Source organism: Vicugna pacos, chromosome 31 (assembly GCF_048564905.1).
Source record: "Vicugna pacos chromosome 31, VicPac4, whole genome shotgun sequence".
In the NCBI taxonomy this organism is placed as follows: domain Eukaryota; kingdom Metazoa; phylum Chordata; class Mammalia; order Artiodactyla; family Camelidae; genus Vicugna; species Vicugna pacos.
In genome coordinates this window covers 11,846,299-11,872,473 of record NC_133017.1, presented here as the reverse complement: position 1 = coordinate 11,872,473, position 26,175 = coordinate 11,846,299, and the positions used below count along the sequence as shown (strand labels likewise).

The 26,175-nt window shown below is 44.1% G+C and overlaps 1 protein-coding gene across 1 annotated transcript; it reads left to right on the top strand.

Annotated features, from left to right (window-relative positions):
• Nucleotides 1-1,580: 1,580 nt before the first annotated feature.
• AADAT (aminoadipate aminotransferase) lies at nt 1,581-25,825 on the top strand. The gene is made up of 14 exons (XM_006215809.4): nt 1,581-1,655; nt 4,607-4,717; nt 5,255-5,423; nt 6,406-6,538; nt 9,949-10,023; nt 13,736-13,945; nt 15,704-15,769; nt 17,002-17,084; nt 17,536-17,632; nt 18,866-18,927; nt 19,199-19,263; nt 20,537-20,643; nt 24,755-24,856; nt 25,784-25,825. Exons 2-14 carry the CDS (start codon nt 4,651-4,653, stop codon nt 25,823-25,825), a joined length of 1,278 nt encoding a protein of 425 aa, XP_006215871.1. The 5' UTR covers nt 1,581-1,655; nt 4,607-4,650.
• Nucleotides 25,826-26,175: the final 350 nt, after the last annotated feature.

Below are 26,175 nucleotides of genomic sequence, written 5' to 3'. Positions count from 1 at the left end.
GCTACCACATGATCCAGCAATCCCACTCCTGGGCATATATCCAGAGGGAACTCTAATTTGAGAAGATACATGTATCCCAATATTCATAGCAGCACTGTTTACAATAGCCAAGATGTGAAAGCAACCTAAACGTCCATCGACAGATGACCAGATAAAGAAGGTGTGGTATATTTATATAGTGGAATACTATTCAGCCATAAAAAAGAATGAAATAATGCCATTTGCAGCAACATGGATGGACCTGGAGATTTTCATACTAAGTGAAGTAAGCCAGAAAGACAAAAGAAAATTATCATATGATATCACTTATATGTGGAATCTAAAAAAAAATGAGACAAATGAACTTATTTACAAAACAGAAATGTACTCACAGACATAGAAAACAAACTTACGGTTACTAGGGGAAAGAGGAGTAGAGGGATAAATTGGGATTTGGGATTAGCAGACACTAACTACTATATATAAAATAGATAAACAGCAAGGTCCCACTGTATAGCACAGGGAATACCTTTAATACCTTATAATAGCCTATAAAGAAAAATAATATGAAAAGAAATATATACATGTATGTGTATTATTGAATCATTATACTGTACACCAGAAATTAATACATTGTAAACCAACTGCCAATAAAAAATTAATAAAAAAAAATAAATACATAAAATAACTGCTATAGTTTTCCCCTTTGGATATTATCAAGTATGCACCTACCTAACTCACACTTCCTGCCAGTAACAAATATAAGTTATTTCCAAAATACAAACAGGAATGGGGGAAGGAAGGAAGGAAGGAGAGCGGGAGGGAGAGAAGGAGGGAGGGAGGGAAGGAAGGAAGGGAGGAAAAAGGGAAGGGAAGAAGGTCACAGCAGTCATCAAGTCCCCTGCTACCCATGTGTCCACGCCAGCAGGACACTCAGCAACTCTGTAGAGAGATATCCAGAAAGCAACTGAGGCCTCTTACCAAGAGCCAGCGAGAGGTCTTCTGCCAACAGGTACGTGTTATGAGTTAAACTGTGTCCCCTCAAAAAGGATGTGTTGGAGTCTTCAGCCCTAGCACCTAAGAATGTGACCTGATTTGAAGACAGAGTCCTTACAGAGCTAACCAGGTCGACACGAGGCGATTAAGGTGGGCCCTGGTCTACTATGACTGGTATCCTTATAAAAAAGGGAAATTTGAACACAGAGACATGCATACAGTGAGACGCTGTGTGAACATGGAAGCAGAGACTGGGTGACACAACTACGGCCAAGGAATGTTAAAAATTACCAGCAAATCAGCACCATCCAGCAGAGAGGCCTGGAGCAGATGCTCCAGCTCTCAGACAGAACCACCCCTGCCAACACCCTGATGCTATCTGTCCAGCCTCCAGCCTTCTGACTGGTCTCAGACATCTCTTTAAACATGCTTCCGCTCCCAGCACAGAGCAAGCATTCAATAAGTGTTTAGAAAGTGCCTGGATCCAGAAGCTCTGGCCCTTTAATTTTGTCCCAAGGAGTCCCAAGCCAGGTCTTTAAAAGGCAGCCCAAGCTGTGAACCTTGCTCCTTCAGCTCCTCCCTCAAGAGAATGCCTTCTGCTCCCAACGATTTTAAAGTCTGGTCTGTTTGATTTCTCTGGCAATCAATTACCTCTTCAGCTTTCAGCTTCCGACTGTCAGGTAAGCCGTCCCCCACTTAACGCTTGCCTCCCCTTTCCCACCACAGGGGCCACTTTCTGCCTTGAATTTTCTAAGCACAACCCTTGGGGGTCCCTGCATCCCCAAGCTGCCAGGATGGCTCCCTGCCCTGTGAAGGAAAAGCCAGGCTGGGCTAACAAGATAACTCATAAATCTAAGTGTAATAAGTGATGGTTTACTGATCTAAGTTCTGCTGGGCTAACTCGTAAATCTGAAGTTTAGTGTCAGTTTACTGGGCTAACAAGCTAACTCGTAAATCCAAGCTCAACAAGTGTCAGTAACGTGATCAGTTCCTAATAGATAAGTTCCAGTGTACTGATTCCTTGGTTTTACTGTTCTAGCTTTATTGGCTAATAGCGCCAGGTTTGTAATTAACCCTATAAAACCCCATGCACACGTCTTGGAGGTGCTCAGAGCTTCGGAGCAGAAGCCCCTCTGAGCCCGCCGACGTAATACATCTGAGTACTCCAACCCTCCGAGTGGTGCTTGTTTCTTGGCTGGCCTGTCATTTCCGTAACACCCTGCCTCTCCACCTGCCCTCCACCATCACCTCACTCACAATCAGCACCCTCAACCACCCCACCCATCCCACACCAGCAGGCCAAATAGAAAATTCAACAGTTTATGGTTGAGACCCTGCATCTTACGACTTGCTGGCCTTAAATCTCTTTAGTTTGGGTTCGTTTAGTTTTGTTACCACAGATTAGGGGGCCAGGTTGCGGGTGGGGGGGTTAGTTCTACACTAAAAAAAAAGTCTGCATGTAATAAGTATCGTAAGCATAGACTTGTGCGTGCATGTTTGCAAATGCTAAACTTTAGTGATATCCTTGGCCCTGAAAACCAAATACCTTTCACCAAACTTCCAACTACTAAAGGGAAGAAGTTTAAGTTGGTGTTAAGTACTTGAGGGAATCACACTAGAGGAGAAAGAAATCCTGAAGTCTCTAGTAACACCAGTATCTCCAGTTTTGTTTCCTAATTAACCCTGATTTATAACTTCGTTAGAAATAATAGCTACATGTTATACTGAGCTGCTTGAGCTAATTTCTAGAAACATTCAGAGGCAACACTTTGTAAAATAAGCGATCTCACAAAGACCCTTAATTGTATACAAGAATAAACTAAGGATCTAAATTGCCTTAAAAGTTGCCAAACAGGTTCTCGAGCCAAAACCACTTGGAAGTTGAGTCCTTAAGGTTGGCTAAAAACATTGTTACCACTCATAATAACAGCTAACGTTCACTGAGTGCTTGTCCAACTTGCTTCCTGGACATGCTCTGATTTAGTGCTGCCTACAGCCCTGTGAGTAAACTGATGCATAGAAAGACTAAGTAATTTGTCCAAAGACACCCAGCTGGGAAGCCATCAAGTGGGATTTAAACCACTTGCAACCTCTTAATTCAGAACTCCACTGCCTCCTGGGTTTCTAGCAGCTTTGCTAATGACACTCCCTCGTGTTGCTTAGCTGCTGCATAAAGCTTCCCATGGGTTATCTCATCCAGGACTGAGATAAGGGCAGAAGTGTCTCCAAACTATTTATGTTTAGAAGAACACATTGGCACTCACTCATCCAGGAAGGATTCAATAAATATTTACTGAATGAATGAATTCAGTTTGGAATGTGGTAAAAATAAATCACTCTTTTACATCTATTTAAGAATTTTTAAAAAGAGAGATTGTTTCAATCTTCTTTCATTAAAGACTAAGTTTCTATGCATGAAATCCTGTGTATTCCATTTTGAATATGCAGGAAGGAGAAGTCACAGAGAAAACCGGGGGGGGGGGGGGGAGCGGAGGGCAAGGATGAAAGGTCGAGAGGATTATTCCCTAAGAAAAAGGGGCAAGCTGCCGGCCCCCAAGCGATGAATCTTTTTGGATCTATACTTCCAACCTAATCCTGTAATCAATGGTCAAAAGACCCAAGGGGAGGGGAGACACTAACATTTGAGGAGACCCTCGGAGTGATTCTTCCAAAATCTTAATCAAAACTCCCCTCTCCGCTCTCTAAAACGCTCAGACCTTGAAGAGCGGCGCTGGGAATCACCTGAGTCGTCTTGGTGACTTCCCAGGACAACGTCTAAGTTATACTTATCGAAGGACAGTTTTGGGTCGGGTTGACCAAGGAGCCAGGCCGTGCAGATGGCCCCGGAGGCCCGGAGCACCGCGGACTCCGGACCCTCCACCAGCCCCTCGACCAGATCCCGGCCGTGCCCTGGCCACCACCACGCTTATTTGAGGCGACTCCAGCTGCAAGGTCGGGAGTCGGATTGGGTTTTGAATTGACTCAGGCCCTGGTTCAGGGCTGCAGTGCCTGGGGCTAGCCTCCAAGCACATACCTGCGCCAAGAAAGATGGCCAAGCTGCAAACGTGTGGCCAGGGTCGATGACCCGGTTGGAGGCGCGGTCAGGGGCGGGATCGGGGCTGGAGGCACGGCAGGGATGGGGGTGGTGGACCAGGATGGAGGCGCGCGGAGGGCGGTGACCTGGCTGGATGGGCGGCCAGGAGCAGGGACTGGGCTGGAGAGGCGACCGGGGGCGGGGACAGGACCGGAGGTGCGGCCAGGTGCAGGGACCTGGATGGAAGCGCGCGGGGTTGGGACCTGACTCAGTGCGCGGAGGGCGGGGACCCACCGGAGTTGGGGGCGCGGTCCGGGGTGGGAACCTGGATGGAAGGCGTGCGGGATCCGCCCCGGCTGGAGGCGCGGACGGCGGGACCCGGCCGGGGGCCGCAGACGGCAGTGCTGGGCAGAAAGGGGCACGCATTCTGCCCCCGTGAGTGGACCTTACCAGTCCTGCCCCCGCCCGGCCAGTTCCTGACCAGGCCCGAGCTCTCCCGGCTCCGCGCGCGGGACCCAGTCGCGGGGGACAACCGAGGCCGGGTTTCCAGGGCGAGGGTTAGGAGGCAAGACTGACGCGGCTCTTTGGTCTTTCTAGCCTTCCACCACTGGAGGAGGGACTTGGTGCCTAGAATCCGAGGCATGAACTACGCACGGTTCCTCACGGCCACGAGCGCGGCCAGAAAAGCTTGTGTCATCCGAGTCGTGGGTGAGTCCAGGCCGCACTCTCCCCGGGGTCCCCGCGGTGCCGCTCCAGGCTCTGCGCGCACTTGGCACAGGACCGGCGCTCGCTCTCCGAGAACCAGGCTGCAACAGGCTAGACGGCAGCAGAAGCAGCAAGACAGAGAGGACAGGCTGCTGTGGACACGTCTTTGTTACAGTCCAGGAGGCTCTTCCCCGCAGGGGAGTCTGGGTTTCGCGCAGCGGGCGGGAGCGTGCGGAGGGGTGTCCGTGTACGGGAGAGAAAGGGGCGCCGGGAGGCCGCAGGGTGCGGGGTTTTCTGTTGCTGTGGCCCTCTGCTTGCCTTCCTGAACACTCTGCCTTCTTAGTTGGACACCTCTATTCCTTAGTTCCCCACCAGTGAGACAGATCCAAAAAAAGTTATCCTGTTTCTCTCTAGCATCCTATCAATCACTGGAAATCGTTCAACTTCAAAGTTTTATTGATGATAATGCAACAGGCTTAACTAGCTCTGCTCATGAAGGTCTTCACCCGAAGTGTTTCTTCTTTTCTCTCTTTGTTGTAGCTGGCATCATGGAAAAGGCACCGAAATCTCTCATCCCCTTGGCTACCGGAGCACCGAATCCGAACACGTTCCCTTTCAAGACTGCTGTCATCACCATAGAAGACGGAGAGACCATCCAATTGAACGAGCAGATGATGAAGAGAGCGCTTCAGTATTCTCAGAGCGCTGGGTAGTGACCTGCAGTCTAGTTGTTGGCTCGTTTTCACCGCAGTGTTCTACTGCCACTCATAAAGTGGCTGGTGTTTCGTTTTGTTTTGTTTTGTTTTGTTTGAAGCTGGGTACTCAACAGTTAGGAAGGTTTGGGCAAGAGTTTTCAAAGAATAATTAAGAGCAGCAATCGTACAGAATGCTTTTAACACCCCTGCGTGACTGCTCCCCAACCTCACATGACCAGGAGAGAGAAAGGCGGCTTTTGGAAGGAGGTGCCATTTGAGCTGAGACTGAACAAAAAAGAGAGAGAGAGTAGACAGCTAGGTAAAGAAGCAGGTTTGGGGAGAAAGGATGAGCCAGGAAGCAACAATTGTAGGTCCCGGGGCAATTTTTCAATAATTATGTTCTTTCTAAACAGGCAGCTATGTAAACATGTTGTCCTCTATTCAGATGTATTTAATTTCATAAGGGCAACTGGAACACATACCCTAAGACTCAACTTAGCTGGTTGTCTTCCAGTGGCAAAGGGTAACTTCTGGAGTGTCTATAAATTATACTTTATTAAAGGCTTGTTTTCTCTGTGACTGAGGAAGAAGGCATGTTGTGTACGTACGAGTTGTATTATACATAAGGTACACGTAAGTCTGTCTTTCCAGGATACAAAGAACTTACCAAATCTGAACTTCTAGGCAGCCCAAGGAACTCTAAGAAAACAAAAATTCAGTTATGCAGTAGGTGCTCTAATGTAAAAGAAAAAGTGCAGGCTTTGCAGTAAGAGAGCTGTGGATTCCGACGTCATGTCATTTCTCCATTGGCTGATTAAGTTGATGTGGATTTCTTAATCTCCAAGGCTGTTGCCTTGTCTCAATGTTGGCAAAAAGTGTTGGAGGATTTTTAAATTGAATGTACAAAGTGCCTGGTATAAAGCCACCATTTAGTACCTGTCTACTTTGATAATGATTTTCACTACTGTAAATTTTAAAATACATTTTATGCTTTAGAATCCCAGAGCTGCTATCCTGGCTAAAACAGTTACAGGTAAACCTGCATAACCCTCCCACCATCCACTACCCATCCAGCGAAGGACAAATGGACATATGTGTCACGAGTGGCAGCCAAGAAGGCCTCTGTAAGGTAAGGCAGTAAAGAAAGCATAGAATCAAATATGGTCATGAATACAGCCCTCTCTCCCCAACAAAGAGGATCATGGTTCACTGGTTACTAAGTCTTTCTTGCCTTCACCTAGAATTAGAAAAAGAACTTAAAGACATTCACCAACCTGATTTCTCTTAACCAGAGATCCTGTTGTCCATGACCCAGAGCACTGAGTCATTAGGACAACATTTCTATCAAGGGAATGCTCAACTCTGACCTGCAGCTTAGTGAGCACTGCTTAATTCCCTCTGGCTCTGAGATTCAGGCTGCGTTTGATTTATGCTTCTGGCTCTAAAATTTCAGTATGATTTTTCAGTTCTTCAGAGGGATATCCTGGTAGCCCTGAGATGAAATGTCATTCCTTCGCATGTCTGCTGTGTCATGGTCTGTGCCCGCTGCCTCCTGAGCTTGTCTGCCTCCTGGCTGTGCTTCTTCAGATCTCCGTGTGTGTCTGTGGTTGTGTGTGACTTCTCATCTGGGTTAGTTCTGTCTGTCTCTCTGTCTCTCACTCTATCTGCCTCTCTCCTGGGTTCCAGCAACTCCACAGAAGTACCCACCACTGGGGGGTTCCCACAATAAAAAGACTGCATATAAGGTTCTCAGTTTCATGCTTTTTTTCTTCCTTTTCATCAATAATTTGTCCTGGATAAAGAGGCTGTATATTCAGCTTTCACATCTAGATTAAAGACAGACTCTTGTTTATCTCAAACCAGAGTAGCTTTCTTTCTCTTCTTTTTTACTGCAAATATGAAAGCTATCATCTGGTTAGCTTTAATGAAGTTTAATTAAATTATTATTACAGAGTAATGTATTCAAGTTATCGAACTTCACCACTTTTTCCCCTCTTTGTACTTCTTTTGGAAAAATGGAAGGATTAGCTGCTGTTTTTGAGTTTTTTCTTGAAGAGAAACATTTGTGATTCTCCCAACTAGTATGAAAAAAGTTCTTTTCAGTGAAATCATTTTCTTAGGGAGGTACACTATGAGGTTTTTTTGCCTTTTTCCAGAAAGATGCTCAAGAAAGTTTCTTCTTTATCTGTGGCAGTACCAGTCATAGAGATGATGGCCAAACACATCCACAGCTCACTTGCTTACAGTCATGCTTATTGCAGAGACGTCCTGGGAATCTGGTTTACTATCTCTTCCACTTCATTCTCCAGGATGGATATTATTTTAGGTGGCCGTGTTTATGTCCACATCTATTAAACAGGGCTGCCAGATAATAAACAGCCCTACTTCCTCATTTAGGACATGTGACTTTTCCATGTGCCCTTACATGGGAAATGTACGTGCTTAGGTCTTCATCTGATCCACTGACAATACACCTGCCACCCAAGTAATTTGTTCGGTCCTAGGAGGTCCTGTAAACCCTGAATCAATTAGAAACTTTTCAGAGGAGGATCCTGTTTGTCATAAAATGCCAAAAGTCCATGAGGAAAAGTAAATGGGACACCCTGGGCCGAATTAGGAAACAGAAGTCACATCTTCTGTCTCAGTCCACAGCAGCCGTGCTGTTTGTCAAGAGATCGAGTTGTTACAATGTAGGACAGAGAGGCTTGACCTGGGGGTGGTGAAACGGCACAAGGTAGGGAAGGATTATTCTGTGACTCATGTGAGACTTAGAAGTCTTTTTTTTTTAATGTTTAAACATGTATTTGGTGGCACTCACAGAAACTTTTTATTATAAGTGACCAGACTGGTAAGTCTGAGGGGACTTAGGGAAGAAGTCTCTGTTTTGGTGGAAATCCACAGTGCGAAACTACCCGGGGGAAAGGCAAAGTAAACAAGTGAGAGCTACAACCAGGACGTAGAAAAGCCCAACATGGAAGGACGAGGTGCATCTGGGACGGACAGAGAACAGCATCCCAGGGACTGTCTCTAAATAGCTTCTCAGCCTCCTGCCCCTCTGATTCAGGCTGGAGAAATCCCGTCTGGCTGTTGGTATCAGCAGGTATCCTCTCATCCATAGGTCTCCTGAGATTCGTGGGCTTCCTCTTTCACGGCCTTGGAGTCTCCTTCACTGTGGCTGACCTCCCAACCTTTCCAGAACACTCACCACACCTGCAGCTCCCCTCTAGCCCTTGCCCTGCCCCTCAGCTGCACCCCAATATTTATGGGCTCTCCTCAAGCTGGGCCCTCAAACCTCCTCTCTCCTCATGTACATCCTTCCCCAGGAGTCACATGCAGGCAATCACGCACACGCCAGTAACTCCCAAGTGCCCTTCACGTCCACATGTCCATCTATCCACTGACCCCACCCATCCCAGGCTGTTTCAAAGGCACCTCAAACCGAAACACACTCACTACCTTCACCCTCAGAAACAGACAACGCTGGGTTGTCACCTGCCTCCTCAGCCAGAAACCCCAGAGCCCCTCCTGACACCTCTTCTCCCTCCCTCACTCACTTCAGTCCACACTTACGTTCCATTGGCTCTGACTTCCTAGACACCCATCAGGGCTCTCCAGTCCCACCTGGTCAGACTATCCTTAACTTCCCCTAGGACTTCCAGGAAAACATCCCTGATGGGTCTAAAACCTTCCCAAATTCCACCTGTATTCTCTGTCCTCTTTATACGTCCATTCTGTAGCCAGAATGCTCATCTCTAAATGGGTATCTGGTCACGTGACCCCCATTCCACCTTCTACTTAAACTTCTTAATGGCCCCCATGGGGTGGTCTCTGCCCACTCTCCTCCTGACACTCCATGTCAAAACAGAATTCTTTCAGTTTCTCAAAATCTGTACCTACTGTCACCCCCTACATCAGCGCATCACTTCCTCCAGGAAGCCTTCCCTGAATGCCCTAAGTTACCTGAAAGCCCAAGTCCTCCTACCACGAGCTCTCAGAACACTGTGCATCTGGAGACAATATGCTCATCATTGTTTTTAAATGCATATTGATTTGAGTAATTATTTGATTAGTGTCTAGCTTTCCATGAACTAGTACCTCCAGGAGGGAAAAGCCTGGGTCATTCTTCTCATCACTTTATCTCCTTATCTTACACAAGCCTGGCTTATAGCAAATATTTAATCAATTTTCAAAGAGGGAATAAATGAATTTTAGGAGTCAAATCATTATGGGTTTTTTTTCCCATCTTACTGTAAAGCAGAGGTTGGCAAACTGTGACTTGAGAGCCCAATGAGCCCTTGTCTGGTTCTGTAAACAGTCTTACTGGATCTCAGCCACATCCAAGGGCTAATGTGCTGTCCACGGCACCTTTCTCACTACTGACCCAAAGACGAGTAACTGTCCACAAACTATGAACCATCTGGCATTTACAGGAAGCTTGCCAACTCCTACTGCAGAATCCAAGAGAGCTCAAACTAAAAAAAGGGGGGTTCTGAGACTGGAAACCATACTCCCCACACTAACCTATGCTTCTTTTCTTAGGTGTTTGAAATGATCATTAATCCCGGAGATAATATCCTCGTAAATGAACCGATTTATTCAGGAACAATTCATGCTGTGAGTACACATTTCTACAAAAGGCAACTCTCTTTCTTATTATAAGAAGTAAAAAGAAACCATTGCACCTTTAGAATTATCTGTCCACTGAAAATAAAACAGCACCTTTCAACTGTCAACAGGGAATCTTTAATATATGCAAAATACATTATACTGTACTCTGATTTATGTAATTCTTTTCACAAAGTCTAAGTGTACAGGTGCTAAAATGGGGTTATGCAAAATCATGTCCAGTTTTCTTACTATTTCACTTAAATGTGACTCAGTTTACAAAAACATTTTTTCAGTACCATCTTTTATTACCATATGCCTAAGTATAACCATGGGTCAATGTGATATAACTGTAAACTAACAAGGTATAATAAGGACTTTGCACTCTAGGGTTAACTAATGGGACTCTAACATCCAGAGTGAGGAAGCCGGTACCTGCTCTGTGGTGCACGGGTCAGAACACACCACTGTTCGAGTACAACACTTTCAGATATATGTGTACACAAACTGGCTCACAGTCAGAGAAAAGTAATCAGAGTGAATGGGGAATTGGAAATCATACTGTATAATGAATGGTTGTGGGGACTGCACTGTTTGCCCCAAAAAGAGAACACTCCACAGGGACATGAGAATTGTCCTCAAGTAGATCAAAGTCAGCCATGTGACAGAGGAGCTAGATTTGTCTGTGCGTGTCCTTGGGTTGATGGAACTGGAACCAAAGGGCGAAGAGTACAAGGAAACAATTTCAACTCTATGTAAGAACTTTCTAACGATCAGCCTTACCCAACTCTCTAAGGAGGCAAAACACTGCCTGTCACTGAAGGTGCTCCAAGTTACTCTCAATAGCCAGGTAACACAAATGCTACAAACGTAATTCTAGCTTAGAGTACAGGGAATTTAATGAGATAATCTTTATGCTCTACTGATTCTAACTTCATGGAGTCTCTTTTCTCTCAAGTTTATTAGTATCTTTGTAAAAATGAATATATAAAGCAATTGATGAAAGGCATATTTCCTCAACACGACCAAGTAGAGGTAAAATTTATATTATAAAAACTGCTTTTCCAATTCCACAAATTGTACTGAGACAACTGGATTTCTACGTGCACAAGAAAGAAACTGGACCCTTACCTCATGCCATATAAAAATTTACCTCAAAATGGATCAAAGACCTAAATTTAAGAGCTAAAACTATAAACTCTTAGAAGAAAACATAACATCAAATCTCCTTGACCTTGGATTTGGCACTAATTCTTAGACAGGACAATGAAAACACAAGCAACAATGATAAAAATATAGATAAACTGGGACTTCATCAAAAATTAAAACTTTTGAGCATCAAAGGACATTATGAAGAAAGTGAAAAGGCAGCCTACGAAATGGGAGACGGTATCTGCAAACCATGTCCATGACGAGGGTTTAACATTCAGAGTGTATAAAGACCTCCTAATAGTCAACAACGAAAGACAAAGAACCTAATCCAAAACAAAGGACTTGAATAGACACTTCTCCGAAGGAGACATACAAATGGCCAATACACACATGAAGAGGTACTTAACATCATTAGTCATTAGAGAAATGAAAAGAACACAGTGCGATACGACTTCACACTAACTGGGATGGCCATTATTTTTTTTAATAGAACACAGCAAGTGATGGTGAGTACGTGCAGAAATTGGAACCCTAGTCTATTGCGGGTGGAAATGTAAAAGGTGAAGCCACTGTGGAAAACTGTCAGTTCCTCAAAAAATTAAACATAGAATTACCCTGTGACTCACCAATTTCACTCCTAGTATGGACCCCAAAAGAACTGAAAACTGGGGCTCAAGCAGAAACATAAATGTTCATAGAAGCATTATTAACAGCAGGCAAAAGGTGGGAGCAGCCCAAGTGCCCATCAACAGATGAATAAAATGTGGTGTATACATATGGTGCAATACTATTCAGCCAGGAAAAGGAACAGAGTTCTGGTAACAGGCTACATGGATGAACCTTGCAAATATGATGCCAACTGAAAAAAGCCAGACACAAAAAGGCAACTATCACAAGATTCCACTTATGTGAAAAATCTAAAATAGGCAAACTGAGAGATACAAAAAGTGGATTAGAGGTTACCAGGGTCTGGGGGACAAGGGGTGAGGGATTATTGTTTAATCGATAGAGTTTCTGTTTGGGCAGATGAAAAGATTTTGGAAATTGATAGTGACAATGGATACACGCAATGTGAATGTAATTAATGCCACTGACTCCAGCACTTGAAAGTGGCTAGTTTTTTGTTTAATTTATATATATACATACATACATACCACAACTTTAAAAACTAAAGTAAAAGGATTACCTTTTCTTAACGATTGGATACTGTTCCTTGTTTTTCTCAACCCCTAAGACTTAAGAATACACATGTCTGTCAATATGGCACATTTGTCTATGTATCCAACACACGTGCACACGTCTTCTCAGCCCAGACAGAGACTGCGTGCCAGTCTGTGAGGGACATGCTGATAGTCCCTGTGGCTTTATTTCATGGCCCAAATTGACCTCTTTTATTCACGCAGATGTGCTTTTTAAGTCTGAGACCTTTCAGATGTGCCATGAGGAGGCCCTGGATCATTCTCACTTACTGAGTAATTCTACATTTGACCGCTAGGGGCGTGTTTAAAAACTCTTTCCAAGACTCTCACTCAATTACTGTTATTTATTAAGTCTGGGTTTTTTCCTCTGCGTTCTTCCATGACATAAAACAACCTAAAGACACAAGACTTTTGTAAAACTATGTCCGTAAGCAAGGCCACTATTTGCGATTTCAAAATGAGCAACTCTGCAAAACGAGTCAAAGACTTCAGCACGTCCACATTCCTTGGTGAGCAGCTGCCCTGACGCCCCCACCAGGGCCCCAGCACCACCCTGGCTCCTGGCCCCTTTTCTAAGACCACCCTGAACCTCCATGGTACAGAGCAAATGAATGCTGGCCTAGCAGGGGGGCTCCAGGACCCCACTGCAGCCTGCTCTGTGTCTGACGTGCCCATGCAAGGTCACTTGTTCAATATTTTGAAAATCACCTCTGCTTATAACTATTCTGAATATGAGCATCACAGATGTTTTATAAGATTAAGTTACTTTGTCTATAAACATTCATTACTAAACACGTATTTTATGAAAACAGTTCTACTGATACATTATAGAAACAATTCAGTTGGAGGAGGCTGGGTCATGATGTGTAACAGATGACGGCTGCCAAGACCACGCCCTCCCTCGCTCTCACATGTCCACGGCCAGGCCACTGCAGCTCTGTCCCACGTCACTTTCACCCCAAGCCCCAGAGTGGTAGAAGCAGCCTCATCAGAACCACTGCTGTCTTAGAGCAGAGGGAAAAGGGAAACACAGCCACAAGCTGGGTTTAAAAGTTCTGCTTGGAAGGAACACGCAACCACTTCTGCACACAACTTAATGGCCAGGGCCAGCCCCGTGGTCCAGCCCAACAGGTGTGCGCGAGGACAGGTAACTTCCCCCTGGGAATTGACAGGGGGTGTTTTTGAACCATAATAGACTCTTCCCCAGGGCAACCATGGAATCAGAATATACAACCTCCACCCTCTGGGTGTAGAGCTGAGTGCAGACCTGTGTCTGAGGGGATCAGTGAGAACACTGTAACAACCCGCGGCACTTCGGGTTTGTAATCCTGTCTGAATCTTGGGCTTTCTTTTTTCTGTTTATTCAACAGCTGCAACCACTGGGCTGCAACATTATTAACGTTGCCAGTGATGAATACGGAATTATTCCAAACTCCCTCCGTGAAATACTTTCCAAATGGAAACCAGAAGATTCAAAGAACCCTGAGAAAAACACACCCAAATTTCTGTATACCGTCCCAAATGGCAACAACCCTACTGGACACTCACTAACAAGCAACCGCAAAAAGGAAATCTATGAGGTATTTTAAAAGCAAGTGCGGCGTGGCTATCTTCTTTCGGCCTTTTTAGAAGAGCACTAGGCAAGTTCCCCTCCTGCTCTACGGGAAGGTAATTTTTAGTGAGAGACCCTATGCCAAGGGTCCCAATAAATTTACAGATTATTAACACTCTTACTGACGAGAAGATTTTTCTTTCCTTTTAATTGATATTTTCATTAAAAGAAATAGGGTGGTGTTAATGGTGTGATGTTAAATTATAGGAGGCTGTTTAATCACTGACCCCAGTTTGATTTTCGTTATTCTGTGTCTGTGTTTTCAACTCGCCTCCTCCCTTTTCTCCTACTTGTCATTTCAGGCTACAAAGGAATTCTTAAAAAAAATAGGAGGCATGCTCCTTTCATGAAGGCTCCTTTAGGTCCCTGACTGTGATGCCTAAGATTTTCACTATAAACATTTTTCTAAGTATCACAACTTGAGACACCCAGAAATCTTTGAAAAAGAAAAGATGCCCTTTGCAATGTCTCTTCTATGTACCTGACTGGGCTATCTAGGCATTCACCACGAACAGCTTTTTAAAACCAGTACCAAACCCATGTTAAACTACAGAGAATTTAATCATGAGCAGTGGAAACGTAACAAAGACTTCATACAGTTCCCCTTACATTTCTTAATTCCCAACATTCTCTTACTTTTATTTTTCCCACACTCCTGGGCTCCGTCCCAAGCTCTCAGCTTATTCACACCCACCTCCCACTGCACAGCCCCATCCAGTCCCAAGGCTGCAAATTTCATTCTACAATGGAAACGCCTGTCCCCTGACTCCAGACTTCTCTACCCAATCTCTCCATCCATCCAGCACCAACGCAAACGTCCAACAGGCTCTGCTGACTTACGTGGCCAAGAAAGAACTTTTGATTCTGTCCAGTCACACCCTAAACCTCCCCCCACTGCTCCTCACGCTCTGTCTCCACAGACAGCACCCCGAGAACCACCTCTTATCCCCACCTTCCTCTCTCTCCCTCACCCCTGCCTGCAACCCACCCCATGGATGCCACTGCCAGACACATCCAAACCCACCACCACGACCACCCCACCTCCTCACCCCCTTCCCTCGCGGGCCGACTCCACACCTACCCACCACGTCCCTCCCACTGGAGTGGAGACCTACAGCCAGTCTCAAGGTCCCCCGTCTACAGCCACAGTGGCCTCCCCCACAATTCAGGTAAGATCCAAGACCTGTACCTGTGGCGCACAGCAATGTGAGCCGGTCCTCCATCAGGCTACGTCTCCTAGATCCTTATTGCAGCCACACAGTCTTCCTTCCACCCCTTAAACACCTACTCCTTCTGTAAACGTCATCCCTTAAACACACCAAGTATGTCTTCACCCAAGGGCCCTCACCTCTCCATTCTTCAGTCTAAAATCTTCCTCCCTGACATCTGCACAGGTACCAGCTCCCTCCTGCCGTCCTCAGGTCTCGTGTTACCTTGGCAGGTAGGGCTCCCCGTGATTCGACCTGAAGTAGCCACCCTGTCCAACGGTCGGCCCAGCCGACCACCGACTATCCCTTTGTTCACTGTCCACTGGCTTTTGTCTTTCCCCCCAGAACATAAATTCCGTGAGGACAGACCTTTACAGCCTGTCTTCCTCCTCATCCCAGGACAGCAGGCACTCAACAGCTTCTTGAAAGAATGAATGAGTACAGAGAATTACGGTCCCAGGTGATTTTCATCTTAGATAGCTCTTGGGAAATAAATACGCTGCTTTACCCTTTTTTAGCTCGCGAGAAAATACGACTTCCTCATAGTAGAAGACGATCCCTACTACTTTCTGCAGTTCAACAAGGTGAGCGACGGCGTGAACTCAGGCCACAGGCACAGGGTGAGCGGCTGTAAGTCACCGCACTGATCTGACTTCAGCCTGAGTCTTTTCATTTCTCATATTACTGCTTTTCCCAGAAGTTCCTTACCTTTAGAACAGTGGCCGGCTCTCTGTGCCAGGCACGTGGAGGAATGCGTGAGTCAGGACTGAGGGCCTTCTTGAGCTCCAAATCCAGGTCGTAGCTCCTTACACATTGTGCCAGGAATGTGACGTGAATGTTATCCTGGGTGTCAACCTCCGGCTCTTGGGAGTGGCTGACTGATGGCAGAGGACTTGGGAGCTGTTCAGGCTGGAGGAAGAGGGCTGAGCTCGGTCACGATGTCGTTGTGGGTGGAGGCGGGGCGTCACCAGCACCATGCCATCCGTGTACCTGGCATCCCCATCTTCAGGGCCAGAAATGACCTGCAGAACAATGGAGCTGTAGGTCCTTTTTCACTGTATGTCCACCACTTTCCTTGAGCACTGCTTCCCAGTGAACACCAGTAGCGGTACAGACTCCCAACACCTGATTCCTCAAAATCCAACACTATTTTTATTTGCTCTCAGGGCTGCAGGGAACATACACACAGATTCAGCCCCTACTTTAAATCTACTAAAAAGAAACAGAACTCTTGGCTTCGCTGTATGGTCTGCCTGAATATCACATCTGCCTGCCTGCCTCCCTCTACACGAGCCTGACCCCCTTTCTGGTTTGCATTACCTCTTGAAGTAAAAGGAGAGGATTCAGAACTCCACACTGACCACACTTCTCATCTCTGTTCTCATCTTCTTTGCATTTCTAGTGGTTCTAAGGATGAGCCTTCTCTTTCTAAACAGCCCTGACAGCAGATGGCCCTCTTTGTTTCGGTCTTTTCCAAACGAGCTTTTCTTGAACCCTTCCTCTACATCTGTTAGTCCTGGGATTTCAAGCCTTGGGACAAAGAGGTCCTGTTAGAGGTTTCCCTAAATGCACAGTAATGGCATCTTAACAAGTGGAGACCGCGTGTGTGTGGGTTTGCAGGAGAGCCATGAAGACGGGCAGATACTAACAGAACAGGCACCTGTTTCTCACACCACTTCAAAGGGCTGAAAGTAAGGCCACGTTAAGGATGTTTGTGCTGCTGTTCCCCAAATCCACTTCCCCCCCACTCTGCAGGAGGTACTGGCACAGTCACTGATAGTTCTCAAACCGACCGTTATTTTTCTTCCATTTCAAGCCCTGGGAGCCGACATTTCTTTCCATAGATGTTGATGGGCGTGTCATCAGAGCTGACTCCTTTTCCAAGGTCCTCTCCTCTGGGTAAGGCCCTGGCCCCACCCTCAGGCTGGGTCTAAACGAGATGGAGGCCACCCCTCAGTATCTTGCAGTACAAACAGGTCTTTTCACTTAAGATGCTTGTATGCCACTCGCCTTAACACAGGCCCGTCTGATTATTAATATTAATGCAAGTCTCTTCTCCCTATCCGTCTCTGACAGTCATGGGTACTTGGCCATTAATCTAGAGTTGTGGAGGGACTGGTCAGGGTTTTGGCTGCATATATGAAAGAGCACATTTAGAAATACATGGTCAGTCACGCATTGTATTTTAAGTGTACACTGAAATGTAAATGTGTATTCCAAATAAGAAGCCATTTTATTAGAAGGGTTTAACTGTCTAGGTCCGTCTGTCCCCGGGTCACAAGACCCCTCCTCGTGCATTACCCACTGCTGAGACAGCACTGGCCCTGTGCCTTTTTCTCTCTGTGTGCAGGCTGAGAATAGGGTTTATAACTGGCCCAAAGTTCCTGATCGAGAGACTTGTTCTACACACACAAGTTTCAACAATGCACCCCAGCACCTTCTCCCAGGTAAAGACAATTTACGAAACAGAAATTTTTATAATCAGAACATAATGGAAAATAGATGTTGGCAAATACAACTGAGTGAAGGTGGCAGGGAGAGAAACCACTGATTGAGTCTCTGGTTCCAGACAGTCAGAATTAGGAGACCAGTCAGCACAGATGTTGGCTGTGAAAGGTAAAAGAGATCTGAATTAAGCCGGTGCTGTTTCACAGTGTAGACCACACTTCTGGAGAGTCTGAGATCTTACTCATCTTGTAGCATCTAGCCGGGAGCCCCATAAAAACCGTGTAGGACAAAACAGAACAGGTCTGGTGAAGTAATACAGCTGTAGCTTCATTGTCCTGAGTCTGAGAGCAAGGGATCCACACCTGCAGTGACCCGTTGTCTGCCTTCACTGCACATGTGCTACCCTCCCCTGCAGACATCGGCTGGAATGTATTTAATTAAAATAAAGTAAAATTATTTTTGGAGAATGTATAAATTTCTTCACAAGCTTTTGAAAAATTATTGGCCCCCATCCCTAATGCAATCTTGAGGATCAGATCTTAAGGATAGAATTGCTCCTACCTAAGAACTCAAAACGAATAGTTTACATAGAACGGGACGCTGGTTTGACATTATACCTTCCATAAAATGCAGATGTCCCCACGTTTTATCAAGTTGGGGGCTTTTTCCATATTTTTTGTATGTGTTATCAACAAAATTTCACTATCCGTTTATAACATTTAGAACTTCCACTTTAGGTAGAAAATGGCTGAATATGTTACATAATTTTATGTATCTATGACGTGTTGCTTTTGTTGAGAGAGGCAGTTCAGCATGGCAACTACTGGTGTGGGTCTGGGCTGGACAGTCTGACTGGAGTCCAGGCTCTGCGACCAGCTGTGGCCTTGGGATAGTGACTGTGACCCCGGGCCTCAGTCCCTTCGTCGGGAGAGCAGAAATGACAACCCGCCTCATGTGAAGAGTTAAACCAGCCAAAATACATTCATGTTACAATAGTTTCTAGCACACAAGTACCAGACGAATATTTGTTAGAATATTTGTTACATTTACCGTTATTATTGTCCTTGTCACTGATCAACATTATTATAAATCACTGACTCTGCAAAGCCTGGTTCAGCTTGCTGTATCTTAAGGTGGTCTGCACATGATCAAGAGTGATCTGCTTTTACGTTTGGCCAGAAAACACATCTGAGAGGATGAACCTGACCTTGTGACTGTGTCTCCTCTTTTAGGTCCTGGTGTCACAGCTTCTCCACCAGTGGGGACAGGAGGGCTTCCTGACTCACGTAGAAAGGTGCTGTATTTGGGATTGATACCTTACACAAAAATGAACTTTGCTTTACTAGTGTTCATTTTTTAATTACTCCACAAGAACAGAAAAACCACAATGGTTAAAAAAAGTTTCCCACCAGACAGGTCACATATATATGCTCTATTCCCTCATCAAGAATTCGACATTTCCATCAAGCCAGAAAGCAGATCCTTACAGACGAGACTCCAGGGCCCTTTCGTTTCTCTGCTGTCCACACTCTAGACACACCCTTCTCATCGTTTTCCTCTTCTAGGGTTACTGATTTCTACAGGAAGCAGAAGGATGCTTTATTGGCGGCTGCAGACAAGTGGTTACATGGTGAGTGGAACACATCCCGTCCTGTGATGAACAGTAGCCCCACGTAAGGGAGTGAGACGCACCACACAGCGCTGGTAATAATCCTCAGGGGAGGAAAACAGAGTCCAGGAGTAGCTGGGCAAGAAAACGTGACCCTACAAGTAATCTCAGAAGTATCAGCACAAACCCAGCACGCTCCTGTGCAATTCTGCTTCACCTGACTGCCGCAAGGAACCTGTGGTTTAAAAAGAGACCAGTTCGTCCCATAATCAACCAGCAACAACCCACTTAACACTGAGTAACATCTGTACTCAGACGGTTTTCAAATCTTGCTCCAAAGAGAAGAGGAATTATGAAATAAACCACACACTCCTTTTCCAACTAGACTCTGTAAAGAATATAAACAGTACAGTCCAAGGCAGATTTTCTCATCACACACAATTGGCCTTTTAATCATTAACCTCATTTATCTTATATAATCCATTGCTAATTTGATTTCAGAATGGCTTAGATTTAATTTTCCATTAAGGAAGAAAGTAAAATAAATTACACAAGGCTTTACTTATACCACTAAAAATGCCTTTCTATGAATAATAGTAAACAAAAAGTATCAATTCCTTATTTCCATCCTACCTTATTCCCTACGAAGTCTTGGTAAAAACACAATTAGTATCTTTTTGGTAAGAGTACTATTCCACCATTTCGTATGTGAAATTGGAAAAAAAAAGGTTTTAATCAACAGCAAGTAAACAGTAATAATTAAAATCAAAATAATTATTGTTCCCTCTTGGTTTCTCTACTTTATATTCAGAGAAACATGAAGACTACAAATGCACCTGGAAGTCCTGAATTTTAAGTACTTGCTTCATAATTAATTACATTCTGATAAACTTCAATTCGCGGGACTTCTGAACTATAGCATAAATAATAGGATTTATTGAGACACTAGCAGAGCTGAGGAATCCCCTTCTAAAACTGAAGAGCTGGGTCACATGGCTGAGGAACAGCTCTCAAGGGAGGAAGGTCCCCGTGCTCTAGATTCCCTGCACCAACTACCCCGGGGCTAAAACCGTGACTAGACCCCAGTCTCCCCCTCTTCCCTGTCACCTCCCCCCCCCCTCACTTTTGAGATAAAACTCACAGAGCCAACTTTCAGGACTCAAAAAATGCTATCACTGGAGCAAGTTCTCTGGCAATCTCGGTTTCCAGTTACCACAGGTGTGCCACTGAGCAGTTCACCTGGTGTCATCAGAGGTAGCCTCGGGAAATGCTCACTCTCTTCTCGCGCTTGCAGGTTTGGCAGAATGGCATGTTCCGACTGCGGGATTGTTTTTATGGATTAAAATTAAGGGTATTGATGATGTAAGAAAACTGACTGAAGAGAAAGCCCTTAAGAAAGAGGTAAAACAGGAGGAAAAGCTGTATCTTTTCTTTAAAGTAATTTCTTAATAAAAATGACAGATGTTTAATTGTTGCCCACTGCCCCAATGCATAATTAGATATGTTATCTCATTATTAAGATCATAATAGATTTGGGGGTTATGTAATTTGTCTTCTGGTCTAAACCAACCGCAACACATTCATCTCAGCTACTGATTAGTTTCGTGCCTGAGAACACTCTCTGGAGCCACGCTCCTTGGGCCTGAATCCCAGCTCCAGCCTTTCCCCACCTGTGGTGCTGCGCACCTGCCCTGAGCGGTGTCCTGTAAAATGCAAGTAAGAATCCCTCCCTCTTGGGGTTGCTATGGTGATGAAGGAACCAGTATATTTAAAGCATTTAGACTAATCCCTAGCACACAGTAAATGCATGGTAAGTATGAGCCCTTAGTGTTTAACATAGAAGGGTTTTTTTCCTGATTATGAAAGTGAAGGATACTCATGATAGCATTATACTTCATAAAAGCATAATGAAAATTTTTTAAATAGCCCACATTTCACCAGTCAGGCTTAATGATCATTTGTGGTGTATTTTCTAGAGCTTGTATATATCAAGTATTCTGGCTATGAAATTTTTTTTATTAAGGAATAGTTGACTTACAATATTACATTAGTTTCAAGTGTACATATTCATTATGTTTAAAGATTATACTCCACTTAAAGTTATTATAAAATATTGGCTATATTCCCTATGCCATATAATATATCCTTGTACCTTATTTTATACGTAATAATTTGTACCTCTTAATCCCCTACCCTATCTCACCCCTCCCACCTTCTTCCCATTAGTAACTAGTTTCTCTATGTTTGTTTTTGTTATATTTATTCATTTTATTTTTTGGATTTTGCATATAAGTGATAATGTACATTATTTGTCTTTCTCTGACTTATTTCATTAAGCACAATACCCTCCAAGTCCATCCATGTTGTCACAAATGGCAGGATTTCATTCTTTTTTATGGCTAAGCAATATTCCTCTGCGTGTCTGTCTGTCTGTGCGTGCGTGCATACCACATCTTCCTTCATCCATTCATCTGTTGATGAGCACTTAGGTTGCTTCTGTATCTTGGAAATTGCAAATAATGCTCCTGTGAACCCTGGGGTGCATGTAACCCAGGAGTGTGATTGCTGGATCATATGGTAGTTCTGTTCATAGTTTTCTGAGGAAACTCCACACTGTTCTCCATAGTGGCTGCACCCATTTACATTCCCACCAACAGTGCAGGAGGGTTCCCTTTTGTCCACAACCTCAATAGCATGTGTTATTTGTGGTCTTTTTGATGACAGCCATTCTGACAGGTGTGAGGTGGTACCTCACTGTGGTTCTGACTTGAATTTCTCTGATAATCAGTGATGTTGAGCCAATTTTCATGTGCCTGTTGGTCATCTGTATGTCTTCTTTGGGAAAATGTCTATCCAGGTCTTTTGCCCATTTTTCATTCCTGTTGTTTGGTTTTCTGATACAGCTATGCAACTATATTACATAATTAAAATCACAGAAAAGTTTATATCCTGCTTGTTTCACTTAAAATTAGCCTGCAAGGATTTCTCCTAGGTTTTTTCTTTTTTCTATACTTAAATCATGTCTACTTAGATTTCATTCAAGGCATTAATTAAACTGAGAAGTCCAAATTTTTTCTATGTAACTTCCCAATTTACCAAATAATCCTTTCCCCATTAATTCCTCTACCATGTTTGCGACTGTTTTGTAAACACTAAGATCTGTGTCTAGCATCACTTTTGTCTTGAAGCTGTAAGTACGAAAGAACAGATGGCGTTCTTGTTGGCAGCATCCCATGCCAGGACATAAGAGACGAGGTAGTCTAGCGGTCAGAGCTGGAAACTGGCCGGCTGGACCCGAGTGCTAATCCACTCCCCCAGGGAAGTCACTCATCCTCTCTAACCATCTTACTTGAGCACAGGACTCATGGTTTACGAATTGTTCTAATTGTTAAATTTTCATGAGCTTAAAACATTACATTCACACTTACTTGCTTAAAATGCACAGGCTTGCTTTGTTTTAATGTTTTACGTAGTAGATGACCTATAGCATGTATTATGCTAAAGAAAATTTGTGAGGAGCAGTCCTGAGATTGACCATAAGGGCACAAAGAAGGGCAGATATTTCCTTAGGCTGAAACAGTGGAAGGTCCTGGAAAGCCAGATCATCCATTAGCAGAACTTGGTTCTGGCATGAAAGCATGCAGGTAAGCCCAGGGGAGTATCTGCGATCTCGACATGTCCCAGAGGCAATAAAAGGATAGACTCAGAAATTTCGCATGCCCCGAGGGAGGTGATTGTTCCTGGAAGGGATGGGCCTGAAATTAATCGGTTAACCAGCAAGCAGAACTTAGTGCTTGTGGCATGGAATGTCTAAAGCACCCCCCACCTTTGATGGCAATTTTTTCTGAGCTGTATACTCCTAATAAACATGATGTTGACCAGGCTTTCAGCACTCTAGATCCATGAGATAGTGAGTCTCCTGGTCCCAACTTTGCTCTTTACTTTGTCTCTTTGTTTCTTAAGTCTTGCTTCGCCCATCCTCAGACACGGTCCCAAGCTGCGCTGGACGCAGCACTTGAAGAAATACATTTTAGTATAATAAATTTTATCATATTTTCTTTGCTTTTTATCTATGTCATTATCATCCAGAACATGTGGTAAGTGGCTGTCTGTGTATCCCCGAGCTAGGAGCTAAGGATACAGGCCTCATATTTTACTGTAGTTTTTTCCATCCCCTTCATTTACTCCATATACCCGTTGCAGGTAACTTCACCTTTTCTAAATAATCTCCAACTTTATCGCCACTGCCTTAACCCAGATTCTGGTTGTCTAGCAAAGAGATTACTACCACTCCGTCCTTCTCTTACAGACACTTGCTTCCATCACATCCCCAAACTCTTCCGCAATATTGGGAGCAATGATGGTTTTCATTCCATTGTCCATCAGGACATAAATAACTCATCTTCCGCCTTAGAATCTTTTCCCAGGATTACCCCAAATTGTTTCATTCCCAAGTCATCTAACCTTAGCAAACAGGGCCCAGATTTATGCTGTTACAACAAGGAGGCACTCAGTGCTCTGAGTATCATGTTGTGCTAGACGACAATCTGACTTAACACAACCCAAGTCTATTTCTTACTCCCATGAGGTCTTCAAAGACATGGTTCACAGACATCTCTGCTCCACCACAAGTCAGAGACCCTGGTGCCTTCCACCTTGTTGCACTGCAGCCTTCAACACACGGACTGTAGCATGGAGGGAGCATGGTGGGTCACATGTGGGGGGTTTTCAGAGGCCAGGCCTAGAAGCAGCATCCATGTCTTTGCCTCTCTGGGTGAGGATTCAGTCACATGGACACACACAAGTAGAAAGAGGCCAAGAACAGTCTATTTTCATGCCCAGGAAGCAGGGGAAACGTGCTTTGCAACAAGTAGCTGTCAGCCACAGAGGTCACCAAGAGCAGCTGTCCCACCATTCCAACACAATTACTTACCATTTTTATTCCTTCACTTTCTGTATTAAGCTTTTTCACCTCTTTGCATGAACCAACTTCCTTCACACCTCAGAGCTTCTACACTCTCTATCTTCTCCCTAAAATAGTCTTCCCCTACTTTTTGTTTGGCCAACACCTACTTATTTCCCAAGTTCCAGCTTAAAGGTCAGCTATAAATTTGGTAAGTTAAAAATGGTATCTCACTGTTCCAAGATATGTTACTTTTCTGGTTACATTAAACATTTATTCATGTTTGTTACCATTTCAAATTCTTGCGTAAGCTCTCCTTTGTCCATTTAAGCTAAGAGGTTAGTGTTTCCTCCTGCTTCTGTGCATTCTTTATAGCACATGGAGATGAGAGGCGGAACTGCCGTATTTATTGTAAACACTTCCAGTTTATATGCTTTTAGTTTTGTTTCTCGTATGACACACAGAATTTTTCTACAAGTTGACTTTTCCTCTTCTGATTTTATTGCTTTTAAGCTTAAAGAGTCCTCCGTCTCTGAGATGCAATTTACCTATATTTTCTCTTAGTTTTTCTTTAACGGCACATCACCTGTTTCCCATGAACTCTCTTAGGTATTACTGGTTCCTGGATGTGGTTTTTATGTTGATGACTCAGCTCCCAGCCCCTACTTCAGAGCATCCTTCTCCTTGGCCTCTCCAGAACAGATGGATGTGGTGAGTACAACATTCTCCGTGCAGTAACGCTAGGCATCCTCGGAGTAACACTAGGTACCGATTTATTTTTTGTGTTAATTTTGTGAGTTGCAGCATTGTTTGATGTCTTCCTGGGTTTCTGAAAAATGGGTATTAGTTAAAAAATCATGAACTACCACTAAAAGTGGCTTGACTTCTCTGGACAAATCACGGGACCACACTGGAGCTGAATTTCGTTGTCTCCATGAACAGTTCTCAGACGTACTGAACAGTGTTGGTAGGTTATCAGTACGTTATGAAGAAAAGCTCTTTCCCGCCTTCACAGAATTAACATGAGCCAAAGTACAAATTCATGAAGCTATCAGTCTCTTTCTCTGAAGGAAAAAGTATTAGCAAGGGTCAAACAGAATAATACTGTTATAATGATTCAATTAGTCACAAAGTCCAGCTTTAACCAGGTAAGAAGCAGCAGAGAAACAAGTTCCTGAGGACTGTGTGTCTGAAGAGTCCAGTCACCAGAAGAAGAGCGTGCACTTTATCATCCTCAGAGACGGGTCGGCTCTGGGTGTGTGGATTTACCTGCTTTCTCACGTCATTACACACGCTTTTCACAAATTATAGAAGAACAGAGTTGGACAACTGAAACTATACAGAACACATATGCAACTTAAAGAGTAAATGAAAAAATAATTCGTGTTGTGGGAAAAAGTGATGATCTCAAGGAATGTAAGAGTTAAAAAAAAAGAATCCTGGGACTCTGATGTGCTTCTGTCTATGGAAATCAGCGGACAGTGGTGACCTCCCACCCAAACAGAGCAGACGCTAACCCTGACCTTTCAGTGCCTAATCTCAGACTATGACTGACCCTCTTTGTGTAAATGTTTAAAGTTTCAACAGGCTTTTCCTAAATAGCACCCTGATTTTATTCACTTATCTCTTCTATTTTAGGCCTTCCAGAGATTAGCCCAGCTCATAAAAGAATCTTTATGAAGAAATGAAACTTCACAGGACTCACGGTTTTCAGATAAATTCTTTCTATGTTTTAGCAGGAAGAAATGATCCTTGCTATTAAACAGACTAGGTTTCATCAAACAAGCTGTATCTGTGGTAATTTAACTGGATGTGTAAAGTGCCTTTAAACCCATCAGATCCCCAGAATGTATTTAAAATCCACTTATTCTTCTTAATAAATTTTCAACCCACAAAAAAAATTTTATCCTAGATTTCTGTAACTGCATTGTAATTTCTCATAGATTTTCTTTGAAACTGACATTTCATAGTAAATGATTCCTAAGCAAGCCATTAAGTCCAAAAATGGCATATAAAATGTGAACTTTTTC